Consider the following 14,114-nt stretch of genomic DNA (forward strand, 5'->3'; position numbering starts at 1 on the left):
TTTCAAATACACACACTTTAGAATCCATCTGTCCTAAACAACTGTCACTTGCTTTTTTCACCTCTTTTGTAGATTAACTTCCAGGTAAAACCTTTAAATAAGGCTAAAATGTACTAATCTCCAGTAATTCCATTGTTGATATTATTTTTATGATAATATTGTTGCTATTGCAGAAGTCAGCGCACAAAATACTGCATACATAGAAAAATCATTCTTGTCTATACAGATATCCAAGATGTGAAAATGAAGCATCATGTCCCATTTCACAGGCAGAGGAGACAGCTACATGAACAAGTTGCCCCCTAGTAAATGAGCATGGATTTACAGCTCATTTAATACTCCATGGCAACTGCCTGTGTGGTTACTGCTCCAGAGTAAATGTGAGGCAGCTCTGACCCTTACGGAAAGTGAGGCAATGTATCTTGCATTTACCTGAGCTTTAAGCATCCGTATGAAGTAACTAATGAGCTGTAAATCCACAATCCCTCTTCACACCTGGCAGTTTCTTCATGTATCTGGAGGCAATGATATTTTTGTGGTTTGCCTGTGGTCACTGAAGCAGCATTTACAGAAGTGGCGAAGTAAGCCAGGCCTACTGAGCTCCTGTAAACCCCTCTCCTCACATGGCCAGAATTTTCTTGTAGAGCTACTGTTCAATTTCTTGGCACATTTCCCTTCAAATGACGGTAATTCACAAGCAAACTGAACCACTTTTTCCTCATTAATACTGAAGAACATACATTTACCATTTATGCAAAACAGATGGATCCCTAAAAGTACCTTCCAGATATGGTTTCTTCATTTCACACATAAAATATTATTTACTTTTTTAAATAATCTTACATTTAAAGTTTAAAAGTGATGCATTGGGAATAGCTTTATCCTGGTTTATTAAACATATTTCAACTCTAGGTAATTTAGAATCCAAACTAAAGCAGGGTTCATCACCAGTGTTTTCCATCAGGGTGGTCCATGACACACCAGAAACTAGTAAAGAGCTTTCTTTATTTTCCTTTTTTTTTTCCCCCAGTGACTCCTATTAATTGACTCTCTACTTAGACTCCATCACACTAGTTCAGGAGGACCATGATACAAGCCAGTGCCTACAGTCATTGCAAGCCTGGCATCACCGCTCTGGTTTTTCAGTGGCACTACAGGAATCACAAGAGACTTAAATACTCTGTGCATTTTTACTCCTCTTGTTATTCTGTATTAAAAAAAAAAGGAGAAAGAAAAGAAAATGTGAACCGCTATGTCACACCACACTGCCATGACATCTATTTACTAATAAAATTGTTTCCTGCTCTGAGGCAAAACAAGACCAAAATGTTGTTAAATACCTTGAAAAAGTTCTGTGTAAATTATACACCTCTACACATCAAGAAAAAAAAATTTTGTGGTAGAGACAATAAGTACATTATTTTTTAGCCCTTAAAAGTTCCCCCATCATATTTTTTTTATTCTGTGTCTATGGACTAACACATTCAAAAAATAAAGAAGGAAAGCCCGGGGCTTGGACAGTCATTACAAATTTTAATGGATGTGATGAGTCCCTCCACAGCACTTGATAATCACTCAATTCCTCACTGCGAGGACTCTCTGAAAAATGCGAACCATGGCTACAGGTGTTTTAGGATGTGACCCTGTCACACTGACAGCAACTTTCTCATTTCTTGTCATGGGGCATATATTTCAAAGCATAATCCCAACCTTCTGGGATGTTTCCATCACCAGAATGCTGAGCTGACAGTACTGCCAAATCTTGAATTTCATGAAGGAATGCATAATGTGAATGGGCAATGTCAGTGCTGTCCCTTACACTGACCACATACAACACTTGAATGACTTTAATGAAGCTCCTTCTTTTACTTTTTTTTCCCCATAGTTTTTTAGCAGTGGCTCCATCAACACTAGTTGATTACACAGTGCCTGGAAAACATCACTGGACTTCATTTCAGCCTGTGCCAACTATCTCTTTCCACACAGTTCCCAGGCCTAATCTGGTGGTTAGAGCACCCCAAGGCCCATTCCTACAAATAAGGAGTCCAAAGCATTGCTAGCAGGGATACCAGCCTGTCACCATGATGTTTTATGAAAAATCCCTTCACCAGGATTTCTTCTCCTGGGAAGCTAGGAAGCTTCAGCTTCTCCCTGTTTTTCTGCTTTTGAATGTGATTTGGAGAATTGTGTACCCAGCATGTGAATTGTTTTAATTTAATGACCAATATCAGTGCAGCTGTGTCGGGACTCTGGTCAGTCACAGGTTTTTATTATTCATTCTTGCCTAGCCTTCTGATGTCTCCTTTCTCTTTCTTTAGTATATTACAGTATATTATAATTATATATAATATGATATTATACTATAATTATATTATAGTATATTATTTAGTATATTATAATTTCTTTTAATATAATATCATAAAATAATAAATCAGCCTTCTGAGAACTTGGAGTCAAATTCTCATCTCTCACCTCGTCCTGGGGACCCTCACAACACCACAACACCAGCCACCCCAGGCCAGCTGGCCTTCAGAGCCCAGAAAAGTTCCTGAAGGTGTTTGAGCAGGGATGGAGTCAGAGAGCCTGGGAGCTGCCCAGAGCCCTGGCAGCTGGTTCTGTGGCATCCCAGGGAGCTGCCTGGCTGGTCACTGCCACTGCTGCAGACAGGCATTGCAGGAGTATGGGGACTGTGCTTCCTGCTGGAAATTTGTTTGGCTTTAGATTATCTCTGGCCATTTTAAACTGGAAAACTTTTTCATGATTTCCCAACAGAAGTCCAAAACACAGTCCATAGCAGCTAGTGCATCAACAGCTAGCTATCCACAAACTTCATTTTCCAATTTTCTTGTTGTGAGGAGAAGGACAAACAGTAAAATGCAGCTTACAGATCAGCTTTGTGTGAAGTCAGGCTTCTTGGAACCCCAGCTGAAAAAAAAAATACATTTCTGTGCCCCTACTCCCCAAATTTTATTTTTGGAGAGTTATTCTGCTGCAGTGGTTCCTTGAATTTTAGATTTATTCTTCCAGGTTTTTTTTTTGTCCTGCTTCAGAATTATACCTAATTATAAGATTTTGTTATGCTGTGTGTTTTATCATGTTATGTGCTTTCTGTGAGACAGGAAAAAAAATGTGCCTGCTAGTTCTTTCCTTACTGACATCAATGGCTTTTGGCTCACACACTCTGTTCAGGGTTTTCCTTCTTATCAAGGGTTCCATATTTTCAAGTGGTTCAATTTTTTTATTTCTTCTGGGCATCCTCTTTATTTTTATATTTCTTTTCTCTTTGTTCTCCAAGTAATTCATTTTTAGCTCTAAATTAAGCAATTTGCTTTTAACCAGTTGGCATTTTCATCAGTCAGCATATCCAAATGTTCATCTGTGCCTTCCTTAATTCCATGTACTATATCAGCATTTCCTGTATCACTAATGCCTTTCTGCAATGAGACTTACACCTCAGATTGCCCTGCTGTTTCTTCAGGCAATTATGTACCGCCTGTCCTTCTGGCAGGCACACTGATATCTTCCCCACTGTATTTCAGATTGAGACTAACATCAAACCACAGGAAGTGACTACTGCAGACTTGATGATTCTCTGTGAAAATTTAAAGCTTTCAGTATTTTTTAAAAGGAAAAGAGAGTACTGAGAATATCAGGAAAACTCCAGTCCTTCAGTAGCTTGGGCTTTAAGGTTTCCAGTTTCTCTAACCCTTTCCAGTTGGTTCATTCAGAGTCCATAGGGCACCCAGCAGTCCTGGTCTCCAGCCAGCATTGCTTGGTTTCCTCTGCAGAAAACCTCAGGAGGTGAAATGGGATGGCACATGTGTAGACTTCAGCCCAGAATAGTATAAGGATGTGGATAGGCTTTCCAGAAAATGGTCACAGGCCCCCAGGTCCAAACACAGCTACAAGGATCTCTGCATCAATATAAAATCCTTCAGCTTGGACTGTCCAGCCAACAAGAAAATCAAAGTGCTTTACACTTGTCAGCACCTACACACTGCTTTCCCCTAAGATCCCAGCAGGAGACCGATCCTGTGCTGAGGTTTGGAATGCATGCTGCTGGGGAGAGCAACAAAAGCCTGTGTGTAACTCAAGATGTGCCTGCAGCTCCCACTCCTTTATGCCTGTGACCTCGGCTTCAGCTCACTGAGATAAGAGCAAGATGAGATAAGAGCAAGAAGAGGAGACATGTTGGGAAGAAGTGAGGAGCAGGAAAAGGCAAGCCTGTTGAAAGCAGTACAGGGGACTGGGGAACCAATATCATGCAGGTTAGGGGTGGGGTGAAGGGCACAGGAAAAGTGTAGCATGGGGGTACCCAAACACATGGGTCTGGGGGAAATCAGGCATGTCTGCCACAGGATGGGTTTTAGGAGGGAAAGGAAGCCAAGACACAGTGTGGACACAGTTCTTGGAGAAGTGAGAAGGTGCAGCTCAAGGACTTGGAGGGAATTGGGGTCTGATTCACCAGGTGATGCTGTGGTGGGGATAGGATTTTGAGATACTTTTGGAAATTGGCCACAATGACAGTATGGGCTGGTCCTCAATTTGTAGAGCTGTACTTCCAGCCTTCACATGGTTTTTACAAAGCTACTGGAAAATGACAGGGAGAAACAATAGATAGGATGTGGGGAAGGAGGGGAAAGAGAGGGTGGAAGGTGAGATTCCAGGGAGTGGGAAACATCTTCTTCTGTGGGGACAGGAAAAAAGGAGAGGAAGAGGAAGCACATCAGCAACCACAGTTCTGCACTTGTCAGGGAGAAACCCTCCTCCTTATGTTTGCATATGCACATTTCTGCATCCACTAATAAACCTCTTTTTTCTTCCTCATTTCTAGAGCCAAGAGATTGTTAATTCCTGAAGTCTGTTCTTGCCTATTCTTTCCTGGCTGTCCAGTGTGCATTTTCTAGTATGTTTTTGTTTAGGAAGGTTAGTTTCTTGCTACACAGCAGAAATATTTGTGTTAAATTTACTCTATAAAGGAGCCAAAAATGTGAAAAATGCTCTGGAAGCAGAAAAGAAATACTTTTGAGGAAAGAAGACAGTACAGGAAAAGTCATTTGCTGAGAAATGCAGCTTATGTCTTATCAACTTAATTCCAGATAAGTCTTCATTGGGCTGTGAAGACAGATGTGATAAATATGCTAATGGCAGATTTCGATAGTGCGGCTTGTAGAACTGCAAAGCCAGATGGAAGTGATAATTTCTCTTTCATTTTAATTTTGAAATAAAAAGCAAGAAAGCAAGAAAGTTCTCGGTATCTTAGCACTGTGATGACTTTTGAAAGGATAATGGACCTTAGCACAAAATGACGATTGACTATCATGCCCTGATGCTCCTATTTTATTAAATTCCAGTTTCCTTGGCTGGAATTCTCTCAGCTTTCTTCCCAGTGATGAGTAGATTACTGCTTGTGACTGACTTTTCCAGTTGCACATTCATAAAGTTATTTAGCAGCAATCCAGCTGGTGGATATTTTACTGATTCTACTGTTGCTCAGGTTAGATACATGGCTAAACAGACCATTGAAAACAACATTGGATGGAGCTAGCCTCTCTTACTCCTTGTCAGGAGTGAAACACTGTCTTTTTTTTGTCCATTAAGCAGTGCCCTTATGGTCTTAGGAGTACAAGGCTAAATTGTGGCTTTCCATGCAGTGATTAAGATTCCATTTAGCAGCATTTGGTGCGGACCCTTTGTTTCAATTTAATACAAAAGCACTGAGGGACATAGATTAACACCTTCTTAAATGTTTAGGATATTTACTGCTTGAACTGATAGGCAAAGAGAAAGCTAGAAAACTTTGCTGCTTGAATCTTCTTGAAGGGAAGAATCAGTGAGTTTCTGGGTAGGTGAAATAGAAAATTCTAGAAAACTATTTTCAAGGAAGTTACTAAGTGAAAACTTGGTTTGTCTTATTTGCAGTGATGTTTCTAATGTGTGGGAAAAAAAAGATAAATTTATGCTGTTCCCTTTATATGAATTTTTATTTCTAGAAAGTGAGGTCCTGACTGAGTACTCCCACAGGAACTTCTCTCCAGGAACCACTTGGCAAAAAGGTGAGATGCTCTATTATTGAATCAGTAGCATTAACTTCTAGGTTTCATTCTCACTTTCTAGATAAGCTCACAAACCAGGAGCTGAATGACCATTTAATTCTACATGTCAGTTAAAACCCCCTCTGAAATTCATTCCAATTATTCTAGCAAAGAGAATGTAGATTTCTGGTGAATTTTATAATACATTTTACCATGAGACAAAGGATACCAAGGTGTTATGTCATTCCTGTCCTCAGCTGGGGGTGCTTGTGGGTAGAGGGATTGGCTATTGGATAAATACCTGCTATAGGCTAGTAATATCAGATAGATGTCTGCTGTACAAAGTATAATATTATTTTCATCAGTCAATACCAGCTATTTTCTTTCATTTGTTTAATTTACACACATTTTCTTGGGGTTTGTCTTTTTAAATTTAATTAGCAATTCAATACAAAATTGCAAACATATGTGGTCTGGATGTTTCTTTCACAAACAAAATGTTCATATGAGAGGGAAAGGGAAGGTCTGTGCAGGTCTGTGGAATGGATAGGAGAGATCCCAGGTTCTGGAAGTGAAAGCTGTATTAGCAGAAGCTGAACCAACTTAATTAGCCCTGTGAAGAGTGCTTAGTTAATGCAGCTGTATCATGTCTGAGAATTCTTCTGCTGTCTCTGGACTTTGCTGAACTGTGCAGACATCCATGTCTCTGCAGCTTTGCACCTTGCACACAAGCAGAGGCAGTTCTCACACTCATCTGGGGTTCCAGTCCACGCTGGATGCCAATCTCAAACAAGCCAGTGACTCACATGACCAAAAGTATGCAGTGAAGCATGCAGCCCTGCTTTGGGCCCAGAGTTTCCTTACCAAGGTCAGAGAACAGCAGGAAGAGACAGCTGGAGCCTCTCTGCCCTCACAGCCTTGCTGCAAGCTGAGGCCATCAAAGCACAAGCTGTGGCTAAAGGTGACCCGTGCTTGCAGATAATCCTCAGGTATTGGAAAAACCAGGCAGACCTTCTTCTGTGGATCCATGCTGCAGCAGCATTTTATCCTGGAGCTCCAAACCAAGCAGAGCCTCCCAACTGATGTGCAAGGAAACCATTCACCGCTCTCCTGCAAGCAGCCAGAACTCCCCCAGCACCAGGCAGGGAGCTGCCTGCAGGAGGAGCGTGGCAACTCATGCAGCACTAAAGCTTATCCCAGGCTGCCACCTTGTCAGGCTTAAGTTAGCTCATTAGGATGCTCATCTGTTATTTATGCAAATAAGGCTATGCATAGTCACAAAATATGCAAAGATGGCTATTTATCAGTTTGTCACAGTTTCTGACTTTCTGAACCCTCAGACATTCCTGATACATTTAAAAAGAAAACACAATGTCCCCTAGCACTGCACAGGGGCCAAGGCAGAGCCTAGCTGCTGCCATCCACGTCCTCTCAGAGGACTCATGGTGCTCAGGATAGTAATGCAAACTGTGTGACTTTAAACACAATATGTTACAGCTCAGGATGTTTAATCTAGTGAATAAAGGATCTCTACTTGTTTCACCTTCCCAGGGGAGGAGATTTACAATATGCATAACTCCAAGCATTCTGACTGCAGTTTATTATTTATTTATAACAGGCATCTGCCCCTCAAAAAATTAAAAAGGGTCTTCTGAAACAGTGTTTAAATTATCTTCTGTGTCTGGACAGCTGCAGTCTAAGGTTGCTCTCACTCATGAATGTGCAAAAGAACCTCAGCTCATCCCTCCTGTATCCTTACCACTCTCTTCTCACTTTGGGAAAAAGTTATCTTCTGCATGAGCCTGATCAGGAGTCAGCATCCAGCCGCTTTTCTGCACACACAGCCATCAGTAACTGCAGGAAGTTTGAATCCTCCTGACAAGGGTACAGATTGACCAGAAACACAGCTTTAGGGAATTTTCCCCCAGTTCTTTACCCTTGGCCAGTACCAGGATGATTGCTTGCCCGTGAGCTCCATGGACAAGTTTCTCATATATCCTTCCTTCATAACAGGATGTTTTATTTAAGCTGCTCAATGTTCATTGCAAAAATTAGAAGAAAAGACATGTCTGTAGTAAAGACAGGAGAAAATGACACATCTGTTTTTGGTAGTACCCTTATCTTAGCAAGCCACCTTATTCATTCAATTCTCCTATAGACTGCTGCAACCATTTCCCAGGTTCTATGTGGAGCTTTGGACCTGTGTGGGGTCTTGGAATTGGGGAAAGAGAAAAGGAACACCTCCAGCAGGCAAAGACAGGTACTCACAAATGCTCTTTCAGAGGCTACAATTCAATTTTGGTTACATACCAACACCCAAAATAAGAACTCCCTCTGAATCTCCCAAAATATAATAACATGAATTACATGGTATTTAAAGCATAGCAATCACAGCACAGGGTGCTCAGTCCACCCTGACATCAGGACGATGATCTCATCAGGAGAGAGAATAGTAAGAGCAAGAGTAGGAAAACTTATAGGTTCAGATAAAAACAGCTTAATGAATGAAGGAAAGAGGGGGGAAAAAACCCAAAACAGTGATGCAAAGACAGTCCCTCACCACCTCCCACAAGAAGACTGCTGTCCGACCAGTCTCTGAGTTATGGTTGCCTTCCTAGGCAAATCATCTCCTCAGTTTTTATTGCTGAGCATGGCATTATGTGTCATGGAATATCCCTTTGGTCAGCTGGGGTCAGCTCCCACATCTGTGTCCTCTCCCAGACTCTTGCCCAACCCCAATGAACTTCCTTAGGGAAGGTGGGGACATCAAGAAGGCCTTGATGCTGTGGGTGCATGTAAAACAGCCAAAAGATTGGTGTGTTATCAATCCAGATTAAATCAAAAATCAAAAAAATACTTTACAGACTGGCATGAAGAAAATCAACTCCACCTCAGCCAGACCCAACACAAAAATTAATGAACAAATGCATTGTCTCAGTTAGTTGAACATAAAGAAAATTGTCCTTGAAGGGGCACTTCTTTTTTAACATCAACTTCTATTCAAAAAGAACTGTTTGGGTTTTTTTTTGTTGGTTTGGGTTTTTTTTTTTTGTTTGTTTGTTTGGTTGTTTTTTTTTTTTGTTTTGGTTTTTTTTTTTTTTTGGTTTGTTTGGTTTTTTGGGTTTTTTTGTTGGTTTTTTTTGTTTTGTTTTTTTTTTTTTTTAATTCCAAGCCTATTTCCCACTAGGGTGAGTGCAAAACAACGAATTCAAAAATTTCAATACAACCTGTCTCTCTGTGAACTCAATTCCACAATTTCCAGCTGAGCAAAATTATCTTTACATCATGAAAACATATGCTTCCCCTTAATAAAGATTTAAATACAGGCACTTCAAATCCCTCCCTTCACTTTTACAATGGTGCAGTAAAGGATTATCCATGCAAAATTATACAGCCAAGATTTCTGCTGTGAGTCGGCATGGTTCCGTTGTTTTTCATGGATCAATTAACACACACTGGAGATTTTAGCCATTCCTGTCTGTAATTGCTAATTTGCCCATTACAGGGAGCTGAGAGCCATCTGTGTACCTGGCATAAGGATGCAACAGTGAAATGAAGACTTTAAACCCACAGAACATGACCTGTGGCTGTGAGACATTCAAAGACAAGATGAGATACCTTACCTTTGGAGCCTGTACATCAGACACTCCTTGCTCAGGCACTGCAAAAGTAGGTGGTGGTGCTGTTGTTGGCTTTTTGGGAGGCCTGGGTGGTGGATGAAGGGTTAGGTTTTCATATCTTCTCAGCGTATAGTATTCCTCTTCACTGACCTCTTCCACCGTTGTCCTAGTCACAGGCGGTGCAGCTGCCTGGACATCTTTGCTGAGCAAATGGACCAAGACGTTCAAGCGATAGACAGGAATCTCCCAGCTCTCCACTGGACTGCTGGCACTACTGATCAGCAAGTAAGAGTCTGTGATTTCTTCTTCAAACTGCAGACCAGGTGCAGCAGCCAAGACATCTTTCTCGATGGAAAGGTCCCTCACGGACACTTTGACATTAAAAGGGAAATGGAATTCTTTGCAAATCTCAGAGAGGTGGTACTGCTTCTTGTCATGAACCACTTCCACAAAGCCACCTTCCATGTACATAGGGAGGAGCACTTTTTTGTATGAATCACTTAGTATTTGCTCACAAGCTAAAACATCTATGAGTTTCTTTCTTCCCTCATATAGAACTTCACTAGTCTGGCATTGCTGAACTAGAAATTGATCTCCAACTGAAACAGAAAAAAGCTCTTTATGAGGGGAAGTAAAGGCTTTAGTTGCTACAACATGAAGATGTTCTTTTTCATTTCTTGCTATCTCTAAGTCGTAGGCAGTTGGAAACTCCCGAGGTCTTCTCTTGAACTTTCCTTTGTAGCTCATAGGGATTAAATAATGTCTTTTGGAGGAATCACTTCTCATCTCAGAGGCTAGGACCCTTGCTGCCTGGTACTTTTTGTAGATGACAATCTCTTTCCCTGTAGACAATAAGTTATAAGGTTTTTGGTTTCCCGAAGGCCCTTCCATTATCTCAGCAACCATAGGAAATTCTTTGCTTGTTCTCTCAAATATATCTTCCAAAGAAAGTGTCTGAAGGAAAGAGCTAATATCATAATGGTCTGTTACATCCTTGACCTCAACATCCAGATCTGAGAGGATATGAATTATGTCCTTTCGAACTGAAAAGAAAAAGGAATATATTGGGTTTTGTTTTCAAACTGACATTGAAATAAAATACACATCCTGCTGGCCAGATACTAAAAGTACCTTCCCTGAGGTAGGCATGTCCATGTGTAAATGTGCACTACTAACTGGGCCAGCCAAAGTCTAATTGTTGTAATTTGAGAGATATGGTTATCAGATATGCATGAGACCACACAAATGAAGAGAGACAATAAGGTGTGCAAATGAACACAAAGTTTAAGAAAAAGAAAAGGCTAGTTCACTATTTCCCCCACAATACCTCAAAGTTTAATCAGTTGTTTATCTTCTCAAACTCTTGGGCACAAGGTGTATTTTTATTCTTTTACTTCATAATGGTTTAGAGTTTCTCTAAAGAAATGAGTGGGGAAACATTTTTAATAAATAAATAGCATTTGGATCCATTAACAACATGTTGCCACTATAGCCAGACTGGGAGAAAAAAGGTCTTTTGATATTTAAAAGAATAATTAAAACATCTGTAATTATTAGGAAATAATATCACTTAACAAAAAAGGCAAAATCTTTCTATAACTAAGAGTAAGTTATTTTTATGAATTAAGACATTTTAATATTATGTTCCTCTCTGGAACTATTGCATCTTTTTCTGCATCACCTGGTTTTATTCACTATCAGAGCTGAGCCAGTGAATTTAACAACCTGACAGGGAACAACAGCTCTTTTACCACAAATGAACTTGCAAAATTTCGAATGCAAAACTTCCAAGAACAAAGCTGACTATGTAATTAAGGCTTGTTTAAGAATTTGGCTCCAAGTCAGTGACACCATAGATCGCTGACCAAGGCAGTAAAATTTAACAAGCAAATAATATTTAATGACTCTCTTCAATAAGATTTATTCTGCATAGACCTACACATAGGGATAGTATATTCTGGATTCACACTTCCTTGCAGCAGGACATACCAATATTTTATACTGGAAAGTTGGTATCGGATTTATTTTATATGACAGAGTTCTATGACAGCGATTCAGGGTCTCTTTGTTCTGACTCTGCTTTTGTCACATTGACACCTTGAGGTGATAAACATCCTGAGCACCACAAGGGAAAGACAACAAAGGAACATGACTGGTGAAAATGAAACTTTCTATGAGCATTTGGGAGAGTTCCACACACACAACTTGTTCATCATTAATAATGAGACATACAGAGGATTCCTGCTCACAGCCTGTGAAAATGTAATCAGTTATCCCAGTTATCAGGAATATTTTTTTTAGAGTGGATAGTAATTCTCATAATTTATCTTTGTCTATTTATAGTTCTCCTAAAAATGGTGAAAATCCATTCTTCATGGTCCACAAGAAAGTAGTTATTCATGTACCATGAAGCCTACTTTTCAAGTTTGTATTAAATAGTTATTTAGGACAAATGCAATGCTTCTTAAATGTTGAGAACACCATGAAATGTAAAATAAAAACAACAAATACAATCCCTATTGAAATAACTGATTGGAAGACAAGTGAATACCAAATATTTCTGAATCTTCTGAAGGTTTTCAGGGGCATTAAATTCCTATTCATTCTGCACATATATCTTAGTGGATATACCAATAAACCTGAGTTAACTGAGCTTCAGGAGATGAGCTAGATCCCTGAATCTAGCTAGAGTTACAGCAAACATTACTTTTACATTTTACTTTTACATTACGGTTGCTTTACCTTGTGAAGTTATATTTTTCAAACTCACACATTAAATCACATAGCAAGCACATCTGAATGTCTTATGATAAGCATATAATGACTATGGTATATTGTGTTAACAATTCTGCCTGCTTTTATTTCTTTCTCTTTTGTCCATTTGCTTAGATAATTCAACAGAGAAATGCTCGGTTGTGAAAAGATTTCTTGCTTAATATCCTCATGAATGTCATACTTCTGTTAGGATTCAATTTCTACAGAGCTCATTGGTTTGCTTCTAGTAAATGCAGCAAGCAGCAAAACCTTCCCAAAAAGCTAAGCTACTATCCTGCAAGCAGAACCCAGCTGCATCAAGGCTTTGGTGGAACAACTAGAACAACTAGTCTAGTCTCCAAAATAAATATTTTTGAGTTTTTAAAATAAAAACTCAGAGCATAAACTTTTAAAGATATTGGTCTCCTAATCTTTCTGTTTCCTCAAACCTACAGGTTTCAGAAATTATCCACGAGTTTTTTGTTTATATTCAGTTGATATTTGCTTCTGCAACAGAATAAAATAATATGATTTTCCTTTCTCTAACATCCTCATTCTGAAAATTAAGTAGTAATTAGATGTATTGCAACACCTGTAATTGTTTTTTTTCTTTTCTTTTTCTACTTCCTAGACATAGCCATATGAAACCATCAAGTGGCTTCTCCATAGCCAAAGTCTAAGACACAAAGAAAGAGAATCTGGGAACTGACCAGAATTCCTAAGCTCAACCTTGTTACAATGCAATATACTTTCAGTGAGGATTTAATTGTAGTGATCAACAAAATGGCAACAGAAAGAAATGCAAGTTAATGATCTGAACTAACAAATGATAAAGATATAGTAAAAAAAAATAATATTTTTATCTTTCTTCCTCTTGAAACGAACATTAGTGGCAAATATGGATAAGGAATTTTTAACAAACTGAATCTTTCATTTTAAGAAAATGTTGTGTATTTAAGGGTGCTTTTGTACTACACCAAGTTTAAAAGAACACAGATTTTAATTCCTACTTACATTTCATTACTGCCTGCACTTCATAGACAGGCATGAGAATCAAACAGCCATGAAAATTCTCAGGAAGTGGACTAGAGGAGTCCCACATATGTATAGTAGAGGAAAGTTTAACAATCCGGTTTCTACCCTTAGGGATTTTCCACTCTGCAATCTCTTTTAGCGTGTATATCTGGTCATCTTCACACTCATAGAATTCTCCTTCTTGTGAAAGGGGCAAAGTAAAGGAATGAGGCTGGTTATTTCTGACCACGACACAGTTCACAGCCATCATTCCATGGACCTCTTCCACTGAGTTGAAGGTGATTTGCTCATCATGTTTGATAGTGAAATGTTCCAATTTTATATCCTTGGCACTGTAGAAAGAAGGATGGCCAAACATTGTTGGCCCAATGGAGACTTTTCTTGCAATTTCTTCAATGCTGACATATGGAGTCTTATCTGCCACAACCTTATAAAGACCTAAGAACAGAAAACTTGCATTATAAAAAGGGAAATACACAAAGAAATTCATGCCAAATTTTAGACTGTGAATGTTATAAAAATGGAGAGCAAAGCACATCAAATAATTCATAGATGATAGCTCAATTGCTAAAAATACAACTCTATAGAGGTAATATCAGCTGGTACAACATATAGACAGCTGGAATTAACCCTTTCTGATGTGTATCTAATTTCTGATATCCAGCATTCT

The 14,114-nt window shown here is 39.3% G+C and overlaps 1 protein-coding gene across 1 annotated transcript in view; it reads right to left on the reverse strand.

The window, feature by feature from the left end:
* The window catches only part of THEMIS (thymocyte selection associated), a gene marked incomplete at both ends in the record, with an annotated part of 71,790 nt that overhangs the window by 36,409 nt on the left and 21,267 nt on the right, over positions 1 to 14,114 (reverse strand). The window contains 2 exons of the mRNA XM_084202497.1: positions 9,659 to 10,698; positions 13,424 to 13,882. Coding sequence (XP_084058623.1) covers positions 9,659 to 10,698; positions 13,424 to 13,882 — 1,499 coding nt within the window. The remainder of the gene's footprint in view (positions 1 to 9,658; positions 10,699 to 13,423; positions 13,883 to 14,114) is intronic.

This window comes from Fringilla coelebs, assembly GCF_963513975.1.
Source record: "Fringilla coelebs genome assembly, chromosome: 3".
Classification (NCBI taxonomy): Eukaryota; Metazoa; Chordata; class Aves; order Passeriformes; family Fringillidae; genus Fringilla; species Fringilla coelebs.